The following is a 24,508-nucleotide window of genomic DNA, read 5'->3' on the forward strand; positions in this document are numbered from 1 at the left end:
TGAAGAACAAAAAACGACAGCAACTTGTCTGTTCCTCTTCCCCCAATTCCCCAGCACTGTTCCCATCCCCCCAATTCCCCAATAAAAAAAAATCTTAAAAAAAAATAAAATAAAATAAAGTTAGAGATACACAAGGAAGTAAATTACAATGAAGAAGAATTAAGCATATAAAGGATAATTAGAATTTCTGACAACAGAAAATCTAAAAGCAACTATATAAAAACAGTATGTTTAAAATTTTGAAGACATAAAAGGGACTAAAATCCTAACAAAAGAGCAAGCTACAGTGAAAAAAGATAAATTTGAAAAAGAATCAAATCGAACTTCTAAAGTTCAAATATAATCAACAAAATACAAACCCAATGGTTGTGAGATTAAACACAGCCAAGCAAAAAATTGCTTTTTATAGCTCAAAGATTTGACTTTTGAGTTGCACCATTATTTTATGTGCCAATAAAAAACTTAACATACTGCCAATTAAATTATGATGCTAAAAGAAAAAACTCAGCCAATTAAATTATAACAAGCTATCCCAATTTCAGGGATGTTCAAATGTAGAAAACAAAAACAGGATGCTATAGAACTGACGAAATATGGAAGAAAATTAGATGATAAAACTGTAGCAATTACTCAAAATTAAGTAGAAAGCTTTTTTTATAGAAGGAAAGTCTTGTAATATCCAAAGATACATAGTGAGAAATTTTCTAGAATTAACGAATCCTCACATTAAAAACCAGTCTTAAGAGGATATATAAAAAAATAAATGTAGACCTAGAAAAATGACAACCAAAAAGCAGAAGATCAAAATGTAATAGCAATGAGAGAGAGAAGATATTACTTACAAAAAATAGTAGGCTACAAGCAGAATTCTCAAAAGCAACAAGGAAGTTGGGAAGGCAATGTACTTTGTAGCTTCAAAACGCTGTAGGAAAAGAATTCTGTACCATTTAAGAGTGAAGGTAGAATGAATACATTTTTACAGAAAGACATAATTTACAATCTTTGCTGAAAGAACTTTAGCAGACTTGGGTAAGAAGAAAATTAAATCCACAGAAAAGGCAGATGCAAGCAGTAACAGTGAGCAAAAAAACTGGCAAAGATGGGTCTCTAAACAAGCACTGCCGGTATAAACATAGCAACAAATATGGAGGACATAAAACAAGAAAAATGTTAGTTAACAACATGTAAGAGGTGAGGGGAATGATTAGTATTCAAGAGTTCTAATGTTCCTGAGTTATTTGGTAGGAAGGCAGAAATGATTAGCCTAGACTAAGACAAGCAGGTATGCTAAATATTTCACTAAGAGAAAAAGAATATACAACTTCTAAACCTGCAGAAGCAAACAGGGGATAAAGAAAGCAAAACAGTTCACTAGATTGGTAAATAAAAAGCTCACAGTTATGTGGCAGAAATAAATCTAAATATATCGGTTATCAAAATTAAGGGAAACTACCACATTTCCCAGTGAGTCTTAGATTAAAATTTCAAAAATCCAGCTATAAGTTATTTTGTGCAAAATGCACACCAAAAACCCAAAAACAGTTGGAGTAAATTGATAAGATACCCAAGGCAAACAAGTAATCAAAGTACTATATTATCTAGATCTTTCTCCACATTTCTATATAGCCTATCATCTTACATATAGTTATAACAGTATAATTAATTCAAAGATATAGTTTTAATTACTATCCCTTTATTATATATATAACATTGCACTAGGAACAGAAAAATATTGATGATCCATAAAATATAGAAAAAGTCCACTACTAAAAGTCATGACATATAGGGAAAGATGATTTATTTTCTAAGTTGGTTTTCCATATGGAAAATAATGACATTAGAATCCTACTTCACGCTATATGTTAGAAAAGGAGAATATTTATGAAAGTAGTGAAGGGATTTTTAAACCAGATACAAAAAGCATAAATCATAAAGAAAAAAGACTGATAAATATAACTACATTTAAATTTAAATCTGTGAAAAGAAACTATCACAGTAAAAAGACAAGCTGGTCTAGAAAATATCTGCAATCATAATAAACATCAACAAAAAATTAGCAAGAAAAATGCAAATAACTCCCTCAGCAAAAAAACTGACAATTTACAAGCAAGGAGACTCAAGTGACTAATCAAAATGTTAAAAGATGCCCAAATTTACCAGTAAGCGGGAAACCCAAATTAAAATAATGATGAGATAATTCATGTTTTTTAAATTGGCAAAACTTAACAATAATGTCTGAAAAGGTAAATTTTAAGGAGTATGTAGGAAAACAAACTACACACTAATGAGAGTGAAAAGAAGTATAAGCACTTTGAAGAACTGGTAATCCCAGTGAGGTGGAACATGGACACAGCACACAACTAACCTAATTGCTCAACTTCCAGGTATCTGCCCTAGAAAATGTGTGCGAGGAAACATGGACATGGATGTCTACTGCATTGTTTTAAGAGGGAAAACACAGAAAAAACTGTCAAGTAGGCTAATGAACAGACTCACTCTGCAACACAAATTATACACAGCATATTAGTAAGTTGGTTATCTCTCTTGTCTTATTAATTTAGCCTCAAAAATCTTAAGAACTCAATCCGGTCATCTAAATAATCATACCACCCTTAAAAATGGCATTTTTAAAATGCTCCCATAGAAAATATAGCATACCTATTTCATCTATAAAGATGATGGAAGGCTGTAGCTTTATGGCAAGAGAAAACACAGCAGCAGCTAATTTCTGAGATTCTCCATACCACTTATCTGTCAGTGTTGAAGGCTGAAGGTTAATAAATCGACAACCTGCTTCTTTGGCTGTAGCCTTGGCAATCAACGTTTTACCACAGCCTGGAGGCCCATAGAGAAGAACACCTGGAAATTAACAAGTTATTTTAGTATTTCCTTTAAGAGAACAAGATAATTGCTTTAGCTTATGTGATAATCAACATATTAATTTTGACCGTACTAAAATTTTTCAATATTCGTTTGTTTTTATTAATCTTTAATGGCAGAAAAGGAAGGAACCATAGTCTTTGTTCAGAGCAGAGAGCAGCGCAAAGAAAATCAACTTCTTCAAAACAGATTGTAGAAAACACTGTTTTGCTGTTGCTCAGAGACTTTCGTTTTAGCCAAAAGGACAAAGTGTTATTTATAAGACAGTTCATTGGAAAATCCAACTTCAAAAACACCTGCTCAATAATGACAGAAAGTTTCCAAGATTTTTAACGCTGTAGCAAATGTAAACTTTTACCATACCCTTTGGGGGCTGCAGAAGCCTGGAATTTTCAAACAAATGCTTCTTTTTGATAGGTAAGATGACTGTGTCTTTCAGATCCGTAATGACATCATCTAAACCTGCGATATCACTCCAAGTAACCTAGTAAAAAGGGAACGTCAACATGAATTTTACAACGATGTATACTCACTAGAGTACCCAAAAATCCCAACAAAACAGCAAACCTTAATCTGATAATTACATAGATAATAAAAGATTAAAATTACATATTAATGTGAGTAAAGACTTTTTACAGCAAAAATGAAATTATTAAACTATGAAACTGCAAAAGCAATTTAATAGTCAACTATCTAGTACTATAAGAAAAAAAAGCAATAGGTCCAACACTCAAAACTCAGCTCTAATGAGCTGAATTCGGTCCATTTAACACAGGGACATAACTCTGCCAAGAAGACTGAGAACCAGCTCAGATAATTCAGCACTGGCTCATTGGGAAGAGCCAGCTCACCAGAAGTTGCCTAATTCATATATGATGCTGTCAAGCATTTACAGGGATGAATTTTAGAAATAAGCTCTATACTCACCAAACTGACTTCTGAATGGTATTAATCAAAAGTAAAACTGCGTTAAAATTTTTGTCTTTATAAATAGTAAATAGGGGGTAAACGCTTTCAAAATAGATGATGCTTGTGTATTTCAAAGCCTTCTGACTCAACCTAAAAAAAATTTTTTTTGAAATAAACTGAAAAAGACCTTAAAAAAAACCCAAACAACCTAGCTCTAATATTGCAGAGTAAAGGGGCTGAAGGTAGGGTCAGTCAGAAGCAATATTTACAGTAGATTTACCTTCTTAACAACTTAAAGAAAAGTGAAAAACCAAAAACCACAGCCAAATCTATAAAACTCATCTACTTTCACTGTAGCTATAACAAAAAACTGAGTCTGTTAGTACAGCTTTACTCAGAAGCAAATATAGGTAAGGTAGAAAGTACCACTGTAAATTTATAAGTCAAATTCAAATAGCGGATTAATTCTGGGGGATAAATATATGTCTCTCTGCACACAGATATTAAAAGACATTGTAGATTTTTACTTTTTAGATTTGGGGGTAGGGGTAGAATATTGTATTCTATTAATTTATTTATACCTGTTGTTACAAAATATTCACATACGATTTTAGAGTTTATTTATTGCATTAATCTGATCCTCAAAATAACCCTTTTAAAACAGGTAGAGTAGGTATTACATTGTCCCTGGATTATACATCAGGGATCTGTGACTCAAAGAGGAAATAGTTTGCCACGGCCATGAATAGAAAAACTGGGATTCAGAATCTTGCATCGTCTACAAAACTTTATAAAAATCTAGATTTAAACTCCAAATCGAATATCCACATGACTTAAAGCAGTACATTTTATAAGCAAAAGGTGAATATATAAAAGTACAAGTTTAACTAAGTAAATGTGCACAAAAGTATGTTAACATAACAGGCCTAAGACTATTATCCTTAGAAAGACCTGCCTGCAAGGCTGGCCCCTGGGTGGAATATGGAAACTAGGGTTCAGGGGATTCCCGTCATTCCCTGATAAGAACAGCTCACTGTGCTTAAACTGTTGGTGTAAACAATACAGTTTGTGGTGGATACCTGTTTTCCTCCTGGGAGTCTAAAATTTCCGTAGATGTTAGGAAGACAAAGTCTACATGACCAGCATCAATTAAAACCCTAGGCATAAAGTCTCTAATGAGCTTCCCTGGTGGATGACATTTTACATGTTTCTCAATAACGTGTTGCTGGAGGAATCAAACATATCCTGTGTGACTTCGCGGGGAGAAGGCTTGGAAGCTTGTGCCCGATTTCCTCCAGACTTCATCCCATGACCCTCTTCCCTTATTGATTTTGCCTTGTATCCTCTGGCTGTAATAAATCATATCCGTAAGTACCACTGTGCTGAATGCTATGATTCCTTCTGGAATCCTCAAACCTGGCTGTGGTCTCTGGGATCCTTGACACAAAATGCAGGACAAAAAAAAAATCTTGAGTAAGATTAACAATACATACATGCATGTTAAGAGGGTCTACGAGATGAGCAGCAATACTCATTTCGTATTCTGAAAGCTTCACATTTTTCACACCAATTTGCTTCATTAATTTTTCTGCCTAGAAAGAAAAAACAAGCAACCTCCTTTAGTTTGATATTTAGACATTGGCACTTCAAAACAGGTGTCTGTGCAGTCTAAAAAGCAATGAACAGACATACAAGGATCTTCCAGGGATGTTCTAGGGCCCTTGATCTCATCCTTCCCATTCTAAGCCCTTCGGTAAAGAAAACTTTGAGGATCTACCCCACAGAAAGCAGGGCAATTTACACCAGCTCCTGGGAAATGAGGGGAAATGAGAAAACAGGGTACATGACTGAAGATACAGGGCCTCCCATTGCTCCAGTGAGACTCTAGGGTCCAACACGTTTCTCTTTCCTAGTAGGATGATTGTGACAGAAGCAGGTGAAACCTCAGGATGAAAGAATGAGGAATTAAGACTATCAAGAAATAGACAGTAGGAATTTCCTTCCTTACATTCACAGAGTATCTGAAAATAGGTGCCTAGCTTTCTTCAAATACTCAGATCTCCCCAACAGGTGTTCATATCTATCTCATTTCAAATTGTTCTGAGAGGCTGTCCCTTTTAAAGTCAATTCCTGGGGCTAGGCAACCAGATATGATAAAAATAATTCCGAATTAGAAGAATACTTGCATATATTTCTCAGAGCTTGGCAAAACTAGCCTTAAACTTATAAGCTCTTAACAATACAACAAAGCTATCAACCAAAATAAAAATGATAAATATTTACTGAGTGTGCCAAATATTATGCCAAAATACTGTAAATGGATTAACTCATTGAATCCTCAGAGTGATCCTATGAAATAGGTACAGTTTTTCCCTATCATGGAAAAAGAAACCGAAGCTTAGCTCAGACTAAGTAATTTGCCTTCGGTTAAAAGTTAGCAAATGGAAGAGGAAATACAGGAATCCAGGCAGTCCAACTCTGCAGCCCACACTCTAACCACCGGATACACTACCTTCATTTCTCCAATTATAAGACAGGAGTTTGTGACCACTAGAGAGTCTTTAAAAATCTATAGAATACATACTCAAATTTCAATTATGTGAACATTTTTAGAAATGAAGATGCACTGGTAAATCATATTTACCTAATTTTTGTTTGTTTTGTTTTATTATACATCACCCCTGCTCAAAAAATACCTACATATTGTTATAGTTTCCTAAAATACTTTTGATGATATAAAATCTTGCTGTTTGTCAAGGGTATTGCTGCTCTAAAAGAAAAGTCACATCCATCACACAGCAATATAGTTTTAGACTGGTTAAAGGACTAGGATAATGTGTGTTGACCATATCCTACTAATACAGCATTTTTAAAAAAGTGATATGAACCACATCATTTTTCCTATTTAGCCATCCCCCTGTAAAATTACTGAATTGATGGATAAAGTTGCCTTTCCCAGGTCCTTTTACCTTTCTTGTAAATTCTTCTCTGTCACTATCTTTAAATCTTTTATGTGCCAGCTATGAAAGGTATCCTATTTTAGTATCTGTAATAAGATTAATTTAATTCTTCTTTTTCACTAAGGCTTTTATAAATGTGAAGCCATCCCACCTGTGTTCTTTTTAGACCATGCTATAAAACAGCAATTCTCAAAAGGGGGTGATTTGGGCCCTCAGGGAACATTTGGCAGAATTTAGAAATAGTTTTGGTTGTCACAACTTGGGTGAGGGGTAAAGGTGCTACTGGTATCTAGTTGGCAGAGACAAGGATGCTGCTAAACATTCTAGAAGGTACAGGATAGCCTGTCCCAACCCCCACCCCCAAATGTCATTAGTGCCAAGTTGTGAAATCCTGTCTTTTTCCTCATTAGCTAATTGCCCTTAAAATTTTACTGTAGGCTAAAATTGCCTCTTGCTTTAAATAACAACAACCTTTATTTGTATCTGGGGTTTCCTAAAAACAAAAATTATCAGCTATGTTGTTTACTTTATAGAGACAGAAATGTTATGTTCACGTTTACCTAGAATCTTTTTTCCCACCACAGCAGTCCCATTTAATAATGTCTCCAGGTTGCACTAACATTGAAGAGAAAAGAAATTAACATTTACTGAGCATCTATCACATGGCTGGGACTGTGCTAGGTACTTTACTATCAATCCTTTAAACCATCCTGTGTAGTTATTATTCTCATTTCTCAAATGAGGAACTCAGAGGTCAAAGAGATAAGAACTGCCAAGATACACAGGTAGGAATTGGTACTACCAGAGCTCAAACCCTGATTTGTCTAATTTGAAAGCTGAAACACTACTATTCCTTATTTGGGAAAGCAGAACATGGTTAACAATCAAATGAAAAGAAAGCACCCAAAACACCACACTACCACTAAACTGTGTTCTGATAATAAATTATCTAACTGTCTAGCTTTGACACCTTTAACTGAGCTCCTATTTTCTATAATGTTTTAACTAGAAAAACAAAATTATGATTGGACTACTCTAAAAATGGCTTATATTCATGTATTGGTTTATGGTTTACAGCTTAATGACAATTACAATATATTTTCTAGTCACTAACATTTGTTTGGTTTTTAAAGTGGGTCTCTTCAAGCAGCTGTTGTCTCTGTGGAGAAAAAAACAGTGGTCCAAGGGGTGAGGGGCGTCAGAGGTAGGAGGGAAACTTACATTTGACTGCGTACCTATCTTTTTAACTGTTTCATAATATTTTTTATCCTTTCATGCTACTTCATTTTTCTCCATGTGAAGTATAATTTAAAAAATTAAGAAGTGGGGTGGAAAATAGTAAACTAGTATTTTTGCCTAGCCTGGATAAGGAGGAAATGGAGAAAAGAAGCAGGGGAAAAGACTCATTTTATTCAGGTTCTAAAAGATTTATATAATTGATTGTCCTTTTGAAAAAATAATTTTAGAAAGTTGGGAGATGACATTAACAAGTTAAGAGTAAAAACACAGAGATGACCTATTTAAACGTAGGTTAAAAACCTTTCACTGAGGTCACAGCTAAAGTTCTCCAATTTAAATGTAAATAGAGAAATTCACTTACGGAAAGGGTTTAAAAATGTATTTAAGTAGAAAATAGCAAAGAGTTTGAGTTTTAACTTTGTATGTTAAGTATAAGAAGCCCTTATCACAAGCATACATTAAAATTCTAGAAAATAACCCTTTTTAGATATACAGAGATGGTTATCTTCTCTTTTGGGGTTAGTGCACTCACATCTCTTTCTTCCAATTTTACCATATATTCTGAAAGTTACTGGGTATGATGCCCTAATCAAATGTCATCTTCCCATACACTTGCCCTATGTACCAGTTTCTGAACCTTCATGAAGATACTATGAGTCTTTGAGGACTCCAGATATATCTTGGATTCATTTGTAAGATGTCCTTTTTCCCTTATCATGAAAGTCCTTCCAGAATTCATTATTATTTTACTTCACCTATTCCATTCCTTTTATCATCCCCTTCCTCTGTCTAGGTTTTTGCCAGGACTAGAGCAGTCTATAAAAAAAAGATCTTGCTTCTATAAAAAAAAAGATCGGAATAATCTAATTATGATTATAATTTATATTATCATGGACAAGCCTTTTCTTCCTACCATGGGCACTATGAGAACTGATGTGGTGTCTAATACTTCACATATCTGATGCTTTGAACCACACTCTACATATAGTTTTCAAGGTTTAGTGGTAACAATCTATCCGTGTATTACTTAAATACCTATACGTATTTGGCTATCTACATGTCTTCCATATGTGTATTCTAGGGGATCTTAGAAGCTAAAAAAATAAATGACAAAGTTCTGTTTAAAAGTCACATCTCTACTTTTAAAAGGTTTTAAAATACTATGACATCAATATTTTGACCTCAGATTTAAACTGACTTTCACGATTCAGGGGAGGGTGGGAAACTGCACTTAGGCTGACATGTGGGTATACTGAAATTCATTTTTAAAAAAAATCTACATTGGTCAGACTTAGTAGAGAGCTATGAATTGACTGATACGATGATATAATCTAGGCCTTGAGTGAATTATTTTATAATGAAATTCAAGGAACAAATTCACAAGTGTCCAAATTGCTTTTCAGATATATACAGTAAGCAGTATTTATGAAACTGCGGCTTTCACTGATTTAAGAGCCAGGCATAACACAGTGAAGCAGCCATTTCTTTATATCCCAATTTTTCACAGTAGCCTACAGAATTTGAAAAACAAGTTTTATTCATCTTTTATCCTTGGTTCCAAGCATATGCTAGGAGCTCAATAAATATTTACTAAATGCATCAGAGTCACAACTCACAGAAGAAATCTGAATATCCATGAATATAAACATCTTGCCCTCAAACAGCAAGAAAAAATTGAAAGACTTCTTGAAGTCTTGTTTTTTAAATAAGAACCAAAACAATTATATCATCCTAATAAGGAAATGATCACAAGAGACAGTAGTTGAAAAATAAAACTACAAATTATATTAACAGTAACATTTTTTAACAATTCCTTAATCAGAAATTAATGTAGTTTTTAAGTCTAAGACTGACAGCTTATCAGTATTATCCACATTTCAAATGTCACACAGAGCATAATGTGTATCATTACTGAAGATAAATTTTGTTTAATCTACTGAAAAATTTTACCTAGAGTCCTTCAGTTATAAGCTGACAAAAATAGTCTAATGAGGATGTTCACAACAAAATACTATAATATTTTTATTTTTTATCATTTTTTCTTCTAAGTTGCTACAATAGTCAAAAGAGTTAAAGAAACAAATACTTTTGGGAACAATGAAATTAAATATGACAGAAAAACATTTTCATGTGGGTCTTACAGATTTTCTCATTAACTTATAATTCTACTATGTCCTTAGTTTTACGGGAAAAAATTTACTAACTATAAGAAAAATGATCCTTAAACATTTTAATCATACCTGTTTCTGAGCTTCTACTTTTTGCTTTCTGGTTGGATCAATAGCATCTACCATCCATTTGATTGTAAAGTATGTTACTGCACCAAATATTGTCAAACGGAAAATTAAACCAACAACTTCATTCCGACTCAAGGGACGAGAAAAGGCTTCAGCATGTACCATCTTGATTGTTAACCTTAAAAAACAAACAGACACATCACTAGGTAATAACTAGATTCATTAAAGTTGGGAGACTGATAAATACCTTAAATTAAGCAACAAAAACTAACTTCTAATCAAATTTGACCTTATTACCTACCTTAAAAAAGTCTTTAAGGATAAATGGGTTTTTAGATGTTAAGTAAACAAACACATTTTAAGCTCCCCTTGGCAACTGAAGAAACCTATTAGAAATAGATTTATTTATTAGAAGTTTTAATGAACTTTCTTAAGCTCATATAATTTAAATGGAGATAATTCTATTTGAAAAATACAATCAACATTTTAAGGTATTTATTTTGGTTGTTATGATAAAACTTTATTTAGAGGATTCGTGGTCCAAAATTGCGAATTCCTGAGCTAACCCCAATCTGGCATAGGACCTGGAGAAACTGAAGAAGGATCCAGGAGGTGCTGCAGTTTCTGAGAGCCCACATGCTGCCCCCTGCCAACCAGGTGAGGCAGTGAGTAGATGAGCAGCGAGGTGCATGGGCGGCAATAGCATAAGGTATTTAACTCTTGAAACAGCTTTAAAATAACTATTTCAGAGTCTAAAAAAATCACTATATCATTAATCCACCTGAAGAAAGGCAGCCCAACAATGAAATACTTCACTAATATGACGCTAAGAATTTCTTCTATTGGGCTGGCCGAGTGGCTCAGTTGGTTAAGAGCTCCCTCAAGAATGCGAGCTCTGGGCTGGCCAAGTGGTGCATTGGTTGAGTTGGGCTGGGACGGCAGCTCTGAGCAGCAGAACTGCGGTTCGGATCCCACATTAGGGCCAGTGACACTGCGCCCTCTACAGCTAGGATGGTGAACAACAGCTCAACCTGGAGCTGGGCCGCCGTGAGTCGCTGGCGACAGCATGGGCTACAGTGGGCTCCCATGAGTGGCTGTCCAGTGGCCAGCGACCAATCTGCCTCACCTGGGAAGAGTGCAATGATAATACCAACATGGGCCAGTGAAGCAACGTCCTCCACAACTAGACTGAAGAACAAAAAGACAGCAACTTGTCTGTTCCCCTTACCTGATTCCCCAATGCTGTTCCCCTCCCCCCAATTCCCCAATAAAATCTTAAAAAAAAAAAAGAGTGCGAGCTCTGAGCAACAGGGTCGCTGGTTCGATTCACGGCCTGAGCTGAGCTGCCAACAGGTGGCAGGATGGCTCAGTTAAAAAAAAAATTTTTTTTTCTTCTGTTAAGTAGAGTGTAAACCAGGTAATTTTTGAGTGAAATTTTAAACTGTGAACTGAGTCACTTTTTCCTTATACTTACTTTTTTTTAAATTTTATTTTATTTTATTTAAAGATTTTTATTGGTGAATTGGGGGATGGGAACAGTGCTGGGGAACTGGGGGAAGGGGAACAGACAAGTTGCTGTCTTTTTGTTCTTCAGTCTAGTTGTGGAGGATGTTGCTTCACTGGCCCAAGTTGGCACCATCATTGTGCTCTTCCTGGGCGAGGCAGATCAGTCACCGGTTTCTGGATGGCTGCTCACGCTGGCTGCGGGCTACACACGGTAGCCCATGGCAACCCACTGCACCAGGGGCTGCAGCCTACGCTGTCACCAGCGACTCACGGCAGCCCAGCTCCAAGTTGAGCTGTTGTTCAGCATCTTAGCTGTAGAGGGCAGTGTCACTGGCCCTCACATGTGGGATCCGAACCAGGGCCCTCTGGTGTCCCAAGCCAGTTCTTAACCATCGCGCCACTCGGCTGGCCCTCCTCATACTTACTTTTAAAGGTTTTCAAGGCTTGCTTAAATTTAAACATGTCATTTTCTTAGTAAATGACATTAAATTTTTTTAGCCATACTATTGTTTCCACAACTCAGCTAAATCTGAAGCAACAGAATTTTGAAAAATTTATAAACCACAAGAACACAGCATGCACCCAAGATGGAGAGGATAAAGGAAGCAATGTGCCTACTATTAGCTACATCCCTGAGCAGCTACATCAATCGCAGCTAGGCTTACAGGAGGCATGCACACCCCTGTCAAAGGCAATGACTATCCAGACGAATAGGCTTGGTGGGATAAAGTGACTGTCATATTTTGGAGGGTAGGGTCTCAGCTTCAACAATGCTTTATACTCTCATAGCACAGGACTGTACTGAGTGCTATGTGACATGGGGTGTGGGGGGGGAAGAATATATATTGTGCACTCATGTGAAAAAGAATAAATCAAAATTTATACAGATAGCTCAGCAAAAGGTAAAAATTAGACACTGCACAGATTAACATCTATGGTTGTTCCAGCTCTAAAATTATTGTTTCCCTTCTTACTACTATTGCTACTCAAAGATCCTCTTTACTTCCCTCCCTTTGGAATAGCCCCAATAATTTTTAAATTCTTAGATACCTCCCCTCTATTCAAGAGTACATACTCTTCCCTAATAAAAAGACCCCAGGTCTTTCTCTTTATTTACAGGATTCCCAATTATTCAAGACTATCCTAATATAGCCCCAAAGAGTAACTTTTAAGCATTTTACTTCTCACCATTTCTCAATAGGAACACTCAATTGCTGGAGTTACTAAGATCTGAAAACGCCATGCATATTTTCCCTCCAGTATATTTGCCTGGTACCCTGGATGGGTCATTTCTCCCCATTCATCTAGGTTTAGTCAAATTCTATCCAAACTCCAAAAATTTCACAGGTGCCATGAAGGCTTTCATGTCACATTAATCCTCTGTATTATTCATTTGGCCCTATTATTGAACTTATGTGATATCTATTCTACTAAATTAGAGTTTAAATCCTTATAAACAGGGTTTATATCTTATCTATTTTTATAATTGTCACATACAAAAGAGAAGCTATTCAATAAATTATTTGGTCAACAGATAAATTTCCACTGCAGAAAAACCTCCCATTCAATCATTCCAACAGACTTGCTGCCAGATTTTTGAACAATTTCCAAAAAAAAAGTCAAGAGTTCCATTGACTTTATTTCTCATTACTAGAAGCCATTCATTTCATGATAGTACATTATTTAATTTGAACTTAGCTAAATGATTGAAAGCCTTCATTAGGGTGAAAAAATTTTGGCCTAGGAACATTAAGTGATTAAATTCACACAATAAAGTACCTATTAAATATGTATGTATAATGCTAACTATGAAAAAACTTTGGCCTAGGAGCATTAAATAATTTAATTCACACAATAAAGCACCTATTAAACATGTATATATAATGCTAACTATATATTGGGTATACAATAATGGCTAAACTACAATTACTTTACTCAAGGAATGTACACTCCGGTTATTATATTCATTATATTTTTAAAAATGGAGCTAGGGAGGAGAGGCCACCTAATTAAAATCTCTTCTCGGGCCAGCTGAGTGGCACGTTGGTTAAGAGTTGGCTTGGGACGCCAGCTCTGAGTAGCAGGGCCTCGGTTTGGATCCCACATGAGGGCCAGTGATGCTGCACCCTCTACAGCTAAGATGGTGAACGACAGCTCAACCTGGAGCTGGGCTGCCATGAGTCACTGGCACCAGCATAGGCTGCAACCACTGCTGCAGTGGGCTGCCATGAGCTACTGTGAGCGGCCAGCAGCCAGCGTGAGTGGCCATCTAATGGCTGGCGAGTGACTGTCTCATCCGGGAAGAGCGAAATGATAATATCAACATGGGCCAGTGAAGTGACATCCTCCACAACTAGACTGAAGAACAAAAGGACAGCAATTTGTCTATTCCCCTTCCCTGATTCCCCCAACGCTGTTCCCTTCCCCCAATTCCCCAATAAAATCTTAAAAAAAAAAATCTCTTCTCATATTAAAAAAAAAAAGAAAATCAAGGTGTTCTTTCTTCCATTAGCATGGATTCCTAAAAATGGGTTAACAATATCACACTTCTCATATGATGTGAAAAATTGACTTCTCTAGCCTTTATTCCAGGAGTAAATTTGAAAATGCCGTTGGAATGTGTGGTATTATGTGGGGGTATTATTCATTGATGAAAATAAAACAGTAGGCAAAATAAGGGTTTATTAACGTAACAATCTGTGAAAACTAGAGATATTCTAATAAAACGTTTTCACTTATTCAAAGTTTGAGTTAGTAGTGATAAAACTGCCACCTACTGGATGTTTACTGAACTACATGAACACCTAGCGCTGTTATCAGTACATCCCAGGGAAGGTAACAATTTTAATCCTATAAAAAATATCAAGACACAAAACCTCTATTGACTATGTATTTTCCTATACTTAAATTGTTAACAGTAATACAGTACTCTAGGCCTATGGCCACTTCTAAACCAGTATTTCTTCTTTTAAACGACCTCAAAATCCTGAAATGAAACTGAAACTTCTACTTGTAGGTTGTAACTGTATATCCTTTATTGTACACTCATCTCTCATTCATATGAGATTGGTATAGCTGCAGTGTAAGGTCGTTACAGTAACAGTACCATTATAGAATATACAATAAAAGCTATATGTGCATATAACAGTAGGGAATGTATTTCAATCTTGTACAAACAGGACCAACAAAATATACACAACAATAAAAACATGTAGGTACATAAACATAGATGGTGCTATATACAGCTAAGAAATATCACAAAACCATAATTCAGAGTTATTTTTTAAGTTATTTGTTATATGATGCCAGATAGTTTCATTTTCAAGAGTTCTCCATTCCAGGCTAGACAACTTTGAAACCGTACTACCTCGTCAATCAGCCATTTACTGACAGGTTAAGGACCGAGAGCATTATGTTCACACTATATTTCTCCCCTGATACACTGCAGTGTCTCTACAAAGTTTTTCTCAACCCCAAAGTCCCAGTTTCGCAGACATCGAAGTCCTATGCACACAGCCTATGACAATGAAAGACTGCCAACCTTCACATAAAGGACAGGTTATAATTAACATCACCATCCTCTGCGAAAGTGTGTCCAGGCCTGAAGAACCACCTCCGCTTTTGCACTAGGTGGTAGCAGTGCCTGTGCGACAATCAGACCCGGTTCATTACGGTTGCCTTTGCCTAGGATCCCGGTTCTGAGGTCGCCTGGGACCACCCAAAGCCCAAGCAGTGACCCGGCTGCCTGCAGAGATTCCCTGTAGGAAATGGCAAAACTCTTGGGGACAACGCTAACAGAGATCGAAGGGCCTAGACCGGGCCGGTAGCCAAGCGAGGCCTGTGACGCCCTTGGAGGTTAATCCGCTAGATACCACGGGCCGGGGGAAGCTGGGGGGCGGGACTGAAGTAGGGCGTGGGAGGGAGGGGAGGTGACCTTTCCTGCTAGCCAGTTCCCAGCCCGGCCCTAGAGGAGCTCAGTGGGATCCCAATGGGATCCGGCGCCCGTCCCACGAGGCTCCGCGGGAACCAGCTACTCACCCCGGTGCAGAAACAGCAGCAGCAGCAGCAGCAGCAGCAGGTACCCTGAGCCAGCCTCACACAGGAAGGATACGCCGCCTGGGACAGAGCACTTCCGGCGGGAGTCGCCCCCTAACACCGCGCATGTGCACCTCGCGACTGTCCTCGAGGAGGCAGCGCGTTTCCGGGTTTTAGACACGGTCCGGGGGTTGGGCCTGAGCGACGTCGCGCACCAGGTCCTTAACCTGCTGTTTGCTGGGCTGGGGCTTTTTGGGAAGCTGGGGTGTGTGTGTCTGCCTGCAGCATTCGCTAAGGCTCGGAGTTTAGCTGCTCAGTCTCAGATGTGGAATTGGGGAAGGCGCATGTCACATAAAGTCCCCGCCCTGGGCTCGCGGGCTCCGGGCGCAACACTGATAAATTGGGGAGCCTTTTTGGGAGTACCAAGAAATGCTCTGTGTCCCCCGCACGGCTCTCCCCTACTCCTGCTTGGTCGTTACTCCGGGCCCTCACCCTCTTAGCCGCGGTGCAAACCCGCACGCTGCTGTTCTGTCCTTTAGCCACAGCGCAGACGTGCATGGCCACCCCTCACCCCTCACCATCTGCCTTTCAGTTTCTAGGGTGAGCTGAGCCTCCTCCCCTTTCTCTGTGCTGACAAAACACCTGGAGGTGGCTGCTGAAAATCTTACAGCGAAACGACTCTGCAGCCCACCCAGGCAGGCCCGGTAGTCAGGACAAAATGGGCATCTGGTAACAGGTTTTGCATTTCAGTGACTTCCCTTTTTCTTTACCCCCTTCCCTTTTCCAGAATGAGAGACGTGACATAAGAGGTCCCAAGGGAGCAAACCTGAAAGCCTGTGCCTCCTGAACACACTGCCGGGGGCGAGACAACTTTAGACCCTGTGCCCAGGTATAAGCGGCATCACTTCTTTCAGACAGAGACGGTGAGACCGACTGAAGTAATGAGACAGCTTCTCTCCCTCCCCTCCTCGGGAAAGCATTTTGTGCCTCTGCTTTAGGCATCATCTTTAATGGCTAAAATTCTGCAGCCTGATTGTTGCATTTCGTGAATCCTACTGTTGTTACAAGCTGGTGATACTGTAGTGAGGATACTAGCTACAGTTTATTGAATGTCGCCTAGGTGTCAGGCAATATGCTTCTACATGCTTCACATCCACAATCTAAATACACAAAAAAAAAATATCCTGTATAAATTTTAAAATCCAGGTGAAAGAGGCAAGACCACAAAATGACAAAATCATAAGGCTTTAAAGGGTAAAAATGGAATGACAAAGATGCATAAATGTTTAAAAACCTGACTAGAGTCATTGACAAGAATCAGAATGGAATTTAATACTATAAGTGGTTCATGTTTTACATCCATGCCTTTTGGTCTGTATGTGTGTGTCTACATTCATAATATAATTTTTTTAAAACTGATGTGAAACTAGGTTTGAGAGAACTAGACTGATTATTTAGAGAGGGAGATAGAATTTTGAGAACAGGATGATTATGAGACCCAGATAATATTTACAAAAAAACACAAGCCATGTGTATAGCAGTTATAGGAGTCTTGGGAGATATTTTCTACTGGGTCCCTGGGATTATCCTCAATCTGAGTCATTGCTTGGTTTGCTCATGAGAACATGCCTTGACAACTAAAAAGTAGGTTACTGAAGGAAAGAACTTTAGGTTTTGTGGCCTGCTAGAGTAATCATACCCACTGGTAAGGAAAATGAGCTGAGAAATTCAAGATGGTAATGGATTTACTTTCATTCATTGCGTAAGACTGGCTCAACCACGAACCTCACCCGCCTTACTCTAAGGACCAGGGTGACCAACCTACCCAGTTTGTCTGACATTAGGGGGTTTCTGGAACATAGGACTTTCAATGCTAAAGTAGCGAAAGTCACAGACAAACCATGAGGAGTAGGTTACCCTATTAAATGAGTTAAAAAATGAGGCAAAACTCCCAATATGGTTGTGGCTAGTCTCAATTCATCTGCCTAATAATGGGGTATGATTGCACAGAAAAGGAAATTGTTGGATAATCAAGACTGACCATAAAGAGTCTACATGCCCCCTCACCCCCGCAATAAATGCTGCTGCTCGTTCTTTTTCCAGTAGTTTGGCTATTAAACCAAGGACTTCTACCTTTTGGACCTAATTTTCATTTCACAAATCCTTAGGAAGCCTCCTATGTCTGGGCCCTAAGACATCAAATTACTGCCTTCCCACATACCATACATGTTCATTTCCAGCAATCACTAAGTCAGCTAGGTTCTTTTAGATCAGAGCAGAATTGAACATATGCTTTTCATCCCAGGATATCTTTATATAATCCCTGGCAGCACAAAACACCATATTTGACCCACAGTAGGAGCTCAATAAATAATTCATTATGTGTAATATTAATCAGGAAATTATAACAGATTTTTTTTCTGTAGACTTTCTGGGCCTTCCCTTTGTGATTGTTAGAATCAAGATATTAAAAATCATTATTTAGTGCAGAAAGTTTTTCTTTTTAAAACCAAAGTCTGTTAAAACAGTGTATGACTGTTCTCCACACATGGAACTGAATTCTTGTTTTTGTTTAGTTGCATGGGGGTGTGGTTAGTTTGCTCTACAGCCAAGGTCAATCAATGCACTGGACCCTGAAGGGGAAGAAATTCCTTAGATTAGGGATTCTGAAATTTCACTGTGGGTCTATAGGCTTGGACAGCTTGACAAAATGCAGATTCCCAGGTGCCAGCATTAGAGGTTCCCGTCTAGTGCTCTAGGTTTTGGCCCAGGGATTTGCACTGTGAATAAGCATCTGAGATGATTTGGATCTAGGTACTTTTGTGCCACACTTTCAAAAATTCTACCCTAGTCAGTGATAATTATAGATACATTTTAACAAAAATCTCTACTGCTCCCTCCCCAAAAGCCTATCTGGTCAGCTGAACCATCAAGCCAGCTGGGATACATCTAGAAATCAAAGCAAGTAAGCCTCATGACTTGGACTAAAATCTCTTTGGAAGGAAAAACAAATCTGAAATTTTTGGATCAGTTAACACAGTAAACCTGATCCTGTTCATTGCTCATTGGAAATGATTCACATGACAGTAATTAGAGTAGAACTTCAACATATAGATAAAATTATACAGTAGTAATTATGCCAGTATAATAATCACTTGGTAACCTTGGTCCTGTTTAAAATATTTCATCAGAAAAGAATAATCTTAATTATTATTTTGACAAGTTAAATTAAATAGAATGGGTAGAGAAAGAAAAGTAAAGCAGGAATATGAAGCTGTACCCAAAGCCATGAAAGCACTGAGAAAAATTAAGATTGAGTGCTTGAATCTCCAATAGAAAGACTAAGATGCTATCATGGCAAAAATAATGGAAAATTAAAATTTCAACAGATTGGAAGGAGTAGAAAGGTGAATTGACAGCTCCATTCTGTAAAAAACACAGACAGCTAAAAGATGCAACAGTGTAGTTCAAGGAACATATTGTTGTAAATCTGCTTTTCATGCTTTTGTTTTTAAACTTTACACATAATTTAAAGTAAGTGTGTATAAAAATGAGTACATATATAATTTTCTCATGTTATCAGGGTAACACTAATACACAATCATATATTGCTACATAATTCTTTTTCTCAAGCACTACTTCCAGTTGTACATTTTTTTTACTCTTTATGCTACTAAAAGACATTTTATGGAACTTATGTATTTATTTTAAATCTGCAATATTTTGTTATTTAGCTTTAATACAGTACCAAAAATGTACTGTTCAAGTGACACTATCTGTGGAAAGTCAGGATTGATCAAAATGGAATTGCTTGGGAAGATAGCTAACTTTACTATAAGACTCATTAACAAAAGTTTTAAGGCATAAATGAAAGAGGAATCTCCCTACGATTTGTTTGGGATCTTCAAAAATGCCCTTCCATTTGTTTGTTTTTTGTTTTTTTTTAAATTGGGTGAGGAGGCAAGAGGGATTGGATAAGAATAACAATGATATGAATTCATTAACCAAAATAGACAAAACAGTACTGTAGTGGAAATATTAATTCTCAATTCCTGTAATAGCAGATTGATAAATGAAGCATAAAGCAAGACCAGCTGCTGTGGTTTCCAGGATGCACTTGGCTTCTCATCCTTTAGAACCTGGAGCATTTTTTGCTGTAAGTAGGTCACTTGCTTGCTCTCATTTACCTGATTCTAGAAAAATGCCCTTGAAAGTATTTGGAAAATTATGTGGGCTAGGGCTTAACATTTTTTAAAAATGAAGATTGAATAAAACCTTTTTTCCCCGTTTCTCTGTTAGCCAGAATAACTTATAACCTTGAGGCATAAGTAAAACTAAAATGGACAAGAAGAATTTGAGATCTTTAATTTTCTAAGCACAAGTACAGTAAAATTATGTCCATTCTGTTAGCCCCCGTAATTCACTGTCCTTAGCGCTAGCGTAGCACTCACCTCACAGAATTATCATTGGAGTTTAAGTTTCTATATTTTCCTATCAGATGTGAACTTCTTGAGAAAACAGGATGCCTATGACAGAGGAGGGGCTTAACAAATGTAATTAATTGATTTCCTCCCCTTCCCCGCCCCAAATCTGACATATCTAATGGGGCTTTTCAGGACCCATTCCTATAGATTTAATGTGATGTTGAGGAAGGAAAGACAAGAGTCCAAAGATAGGACATGTAGAATCAAACCATTTTACTGACCACAATTATATTATTGTCCTGTATGACAGGTTTGTTCCTGATGTGTCCACCAGAGACCAGTCCTATCAGAGTCATTCTTGGTATCCACAGGGTTTAAGAACATGGACATTGCCACCCGACAAACCTGGGATTGAATGTAAGTAAGATCTGTTATTTATTAGCTCTATGACTTGGACACGTTATTAAACTCTCTAAGCCTCATTTTCCTCATCTTTAATAGGGGGACAATAACAATCCACATGCCATGGAGTTGCATGGAGAATTAAATGAAACAATGCACATGGAGTGCTGAGCTCTATGCCTGGCTCTTACCAAGTGCTCGGTAAACATGCATTGTAATAACTGATGATATTTTCTTTATCCTATGAAGTGATGTTCTCTCATTTCCGGAAGTCTGTAAGGACAAAGATTCCTTCATATCTCCTTAGCGTTTGCACGAGGACTTCACCTCTCAAGTTCTCAACCATGGCATCTTGCCTGGGAATGTTTCTCTTCTCTGACTTGTGAAGAGGCCAGGCCTGTCTCTTTGACCTCTCGGTTCTCTCATTCTCAATCTTATTACATCCCTCTGGTTGAGTCTTACTGTATGATAATTATGGAAAACCTATAAGATTCCATCCTTATGAGCCCCAGACACTTAAGTTTAAAATATTGATCAATTCATGAAAATGACGACCTGGATATTTCTTAGTTCACTGAAAACCATCATTAGTATTGACTATTGTTCCCATCTGTCTAATAACAGCCATTTTTTTTACCTTACAGCCCTTGCTCTTATGGAGTTCTGAAGACTAAAACGTCTTGTAAAAATGTAAGTCCTTATAGAACTATTGATTTTTTTTAAATCTAGAGGTTTATTCTATATTTCATTCCCATTTATTATTTGTTCAGGGAAAACTTCCTTAGGGTGCTGAGTGGGCTTTGCAGAAAAGAAAGGTATTAGTTCAATGGATGAAAGTGAGGTGCTGAATCAGATTTGAGATTTTAGAGGTCAATACTTTGCAGGTGTTTTCTTTGCAAACTACAACCTTTTTATTACTCTTGAGGACTGTTGTAACATCAGAGCTGCAGTTCCTCATATAAAATTTAATTCTTTTGAGCACAACCCATTTTTGAAAATATTTTCTATATACAACTAATAGAAATGCTCATAAAATTGAGGGAGTTTTACTGAACAAAACAAATGCTACGTCCTGTTCGGAGACTGAGCGCCTGGCCTCCAAAGGTAAAGGCCGGAGCAAAACTTGCTGGTTTTAGATGTTTAAGAATTAAATATCTACTACACCACCTTCTTTCACCTTAGAGAGAGGACCAGCAGTGGTGCGCTAGAAGCTAACATTAAAATCACTTTCCCTACCTTTTTGTTGTCAGTGTTTCTGGAACCAGAAAAACAAAACAAAGGGATAAGAAAGAAAAGGGAAAAAAAGCAAAGCCTGTAACTTGAGTTATAGAAGAGCAGGAAACAAATCAAGTATACTAAGTTGGCAGTGCTCAAAGTCCCATTCACCTTCACAATAGCATACGTGATAGAGTTTCACAAACCTTTCCACTTTCTAGTCTGCTGTTTATTAACTTTAAATACCAGAACCATTCTGAGAGCTTTGAATGCCTGATTAAACCCAGCGCCAGAGGCATGCCCCGCACCCATTTCTTTATATCTCTGAGTTCTCAACTAAATGAGGAATCAGAAAAGGGGATAGTAAAGGAAAGGAGACAAAGAGGTTGACACCCTAACAGTGACTTTTCCCCTACATTGTTTTGCAAAAACCTCAACAGATGCTAATGATTCTTAACCTACTAAAAGTATCACTAGAATTCTGTCTAGCTATTCCCAAACCTATGGCTGGACAGTGTTCCACCGTCCACATTCCAGTCCGTCCATCATTCAATCCTACTTATGCTAAATAACTAGCTTTCCATAGTCTATTACCATGTTGTCCTCATAAGCTAGCATTCAGAGCTTTTCCCCACCCTTGCTTTGGGACTCTAGGATATAAACAGGGAAACAGTTTGAGTGAATAGTGTCTAAAGCTGTGAAATACAGTGATTGTTTTGGGGGCTGGGTGGGGAGAGAGTGAATAAACAAATGTATTTCTTCAGTTGAGTGAATTATAAGGGCTTCCAGCACGTGAACTCATGAACTCACACTCATAGGCCGACAAGAGAAAATCTCTGCAGGGGGACAACATTTCCTCTTCATTCCATAGGAAGGTTGGGTCCATGATACTCTATTTTAATGATCATCCCCAAACTCTGTTCCTGCACCCAACACAGAAAAGAGTTGCCAGGTACAGAGTGTCAGGTAAGTGAAGAATGAACACAGCCTCTGTCAAAGAAGTTTGAAACATGCAAGATGTAGATGATTGAGTACAGTATTTGAGAAGCTCTAAATTATAAATGAGAAGCCCAGCTCTGTGACCTGTCACATGTTAGGGATCCTTTCTGGGTTTCCTCCTCTGAAATTGGGATAGCTCTACCAACTTCATAATTCCATGATTCTATGATTTGATTGTTCCAACCTTAGCGTGGGACAACTTTTATTTGAATTTTCTCCCCTTTTAGAATCCAACAAAGGAATGCTAAATTTGAACTCTAGGTTTGAGAGTATACTTTGAAATGTTAAGAAGTTATAATGATTTCTAACAAGATTTGCGAAGTCATCTCTTGTCACAATTATCATTTTGCCAGTCATAGTTTTGTCACTATGTGGTTTCATATTTGTGTGCCTAAATTTTAAAATCTGTGATCTCAAAAAGAACTTAACACCATTTATCCCTATTGGCCTCTCCTCCCCTACCCCAATGTTACAATCAGATGGTAAAGAGAGGAGTTCTGCTATTCTTTGCCCTCTCCATATATGACGAGTGGAGGATAACAGCAGGAGACCAGGCCTGAAAGACCAGATGGCTACTAAAAATGTTGCCAAGGCTTGCAAAAAAGCTACCAGTGAGAAAGCAAATTCAAGAAAGCGTTAACCCTAGCTAGCAGAGTGGCTCAGTTGGTTAAGAGCTCACTCAAGAGTGCAAGCTCTGAGCAACAGGGTTGCCGGTTCGATTTCCTGCCTTAGCTGAGCTGCCGTTGAGCTGCAACAGGAGGCAGGATGGCTCAGCTAAATAAATAAAGAAATGAATAAGCAAGCAAGCATTAACCCTACATCGGGCACAGCTTATCTCACAGATTCATTACACACAAATTTTCAAATATCTAACAGTTAACTTAAGTATCGTGACTCATCGCTTCCGTATTTCCCTCTCTACCGTAACCTATTGTCAGTTCTGTTTGTGACTTAGTACAGTAAAGACGTATTTCATAGCAGCATCTGTGTGTGCAATGGATCTGTGAGATCAGTTGCGCCTGACGGAGGGTTAAATACCGATACAGAAAGGACTGCATTAAGAACTTTACAAAAAGAAGTGTGGCTAATATAAAATAAACCCCATCCTCCACAGCAGATCATAGCTTTGAGAATGTGACCTCGTGAAAAACAGAGGGAGATAATTCTTTTCAGTTTTATTGGCAATTTTATTGTTTTATTCCTTGAACTTCAAAGTTTTATCTAATATAGTACTTTTTAGGAATGTAATCATCATTAGTTGGTGAGAGATTACTGTAACAAATTCTGAAAACATTTATATAGATTCTCATGAATCATGTTTCTTAATTGCCAGTTAGACGAAGAAAAGTAAAGAGGTAAGGACATAGATTTACCTCTACTACTTATGTGTTTATTTGGTACTTTTATAAGAGAAAAAAATTTTTACCTCTTTATTTTTCAAATCTCACTCTCTAGGAAGTAAATTCAGGAGTAAGAAACCCCATGCCTGTTCCACATAGTCCAATTTATTGTTATTTTCATGCCTGTTGACATACTAGGTGGTATGTAAGTTTGGAACTCATCTCTCTCACAGAAGTAACAAACCACCATTAAGAAAGAAGAGACAAGGGCCGGCTGAGTGGCTCAGTTGGTTAAGAGCTCGCTCAAGAGTTTGAGCTCTGAGCAACAGCAGTTCAAGTCCAGCCCGAGCTGAGCAGCCGCT

At 37.6% G+C, this 24,508-nt stretch overlaps 1 protein-coding gene and 1 long non-coding RNA gene across 14 annotated transcripts in view; one reads left to right on the top strand and one right to left on the bottom strand.

The window, feature by feature from the left end:
* Positions 1 to 15,856, bottom strand: part of ATAD1 (ATPase family AAA domain containing 1) — a 40,342-nt gene extending 24,486 nt beyond the window's left edge. The window contains exons 1-6 of one of the 3 annotated variants that reach the window (XM_019651512.1): positions 15,770 to 15,841; positions 10,527 to 10,611; positions 10,229 to 10,403; positions 5,283 to 5,381; positions 3,244 to 3,364; positions 2,659 to 2,859 (exon numbers count right to left, since the gene is read on the bottom strand). In XM_019651512.1, coding sequence (XP_019507057.1) covers positions 2,659 to 2,859; positions 3,244 to 3,364; positions 5,283 to 5,381; positions 10,229 to 10,390 — 583 coding nt within the window. In that variant the 5' untranslated portion in view covers positions 10,391 to 10,403; positions 10,527 to 10,611; positions 15,770 to 15,841. Of the gene's footprint in view, positions 1 to 2,658; positions 2,860 to 3,243; positions 3,365 to 5,282; positions 5,382 to 10,228; positions 10,404 to 10,526; positions 10,612 to 15,272; positions 15,521 to 15,769 lie in introns of those variants that run through there. The other 2 variants (XM_019651513.1, XM_019651511.1) reach the window with 2 other exon arrangements.
* A 38-nt stretch (positions 15,857 to 15,894) lies between these two features.
* Positions 15,895 to 24,508, top strand: part of LOC109387535 (uncharacterized) — a 47,767-nt gene continuing 39,153 nt past the window's right edge. For 4 of the 11 annotated variants that reach the window (XR_002125014.1, XR_002125017.1, XR_002125018.1 and 1 more), the window contains exons 1-5: positions 15,895 to 15,984; positions 16,554 to 16,655; positions 19,828 to 19,922; positions 20,501 to 20,607; positions 21,237 to 21,282. This is a non-coding gene — a long non-coding RNA (uncharacterized LOC109387535). Of the gene's footprint in view, positions 15,985 to 16,553; positions 16,705 to 19,827; positions 19,923 to 20,500; positions 20,608 to 20,691; positions 20,794 to 21,236; positions 21,283 to 22,678; positions 22,759 to 24,508 lie in introns of those variants that run through there. The other 7 variants (XR_002125024.1, XR_002125021.1, XR_002125022.1 and 4 more) reach the window with 7 other exon arrangements.

Source organism: Hipposideros armiger, unplaced genomic scaffold (genome assembly GCF_001890085.2).
Source record: "Hipposideros armiger isolate ML-2016 unplaced genomic scaffold, ASM189008v1 scaffold_161, whole genome shotgun sequence".
NCBI lineage: Eukaryota > Metazoa > Chordata > Mammalia > Chiroptera > Hipposideridae > Hipposideros > Hipposideros armiger.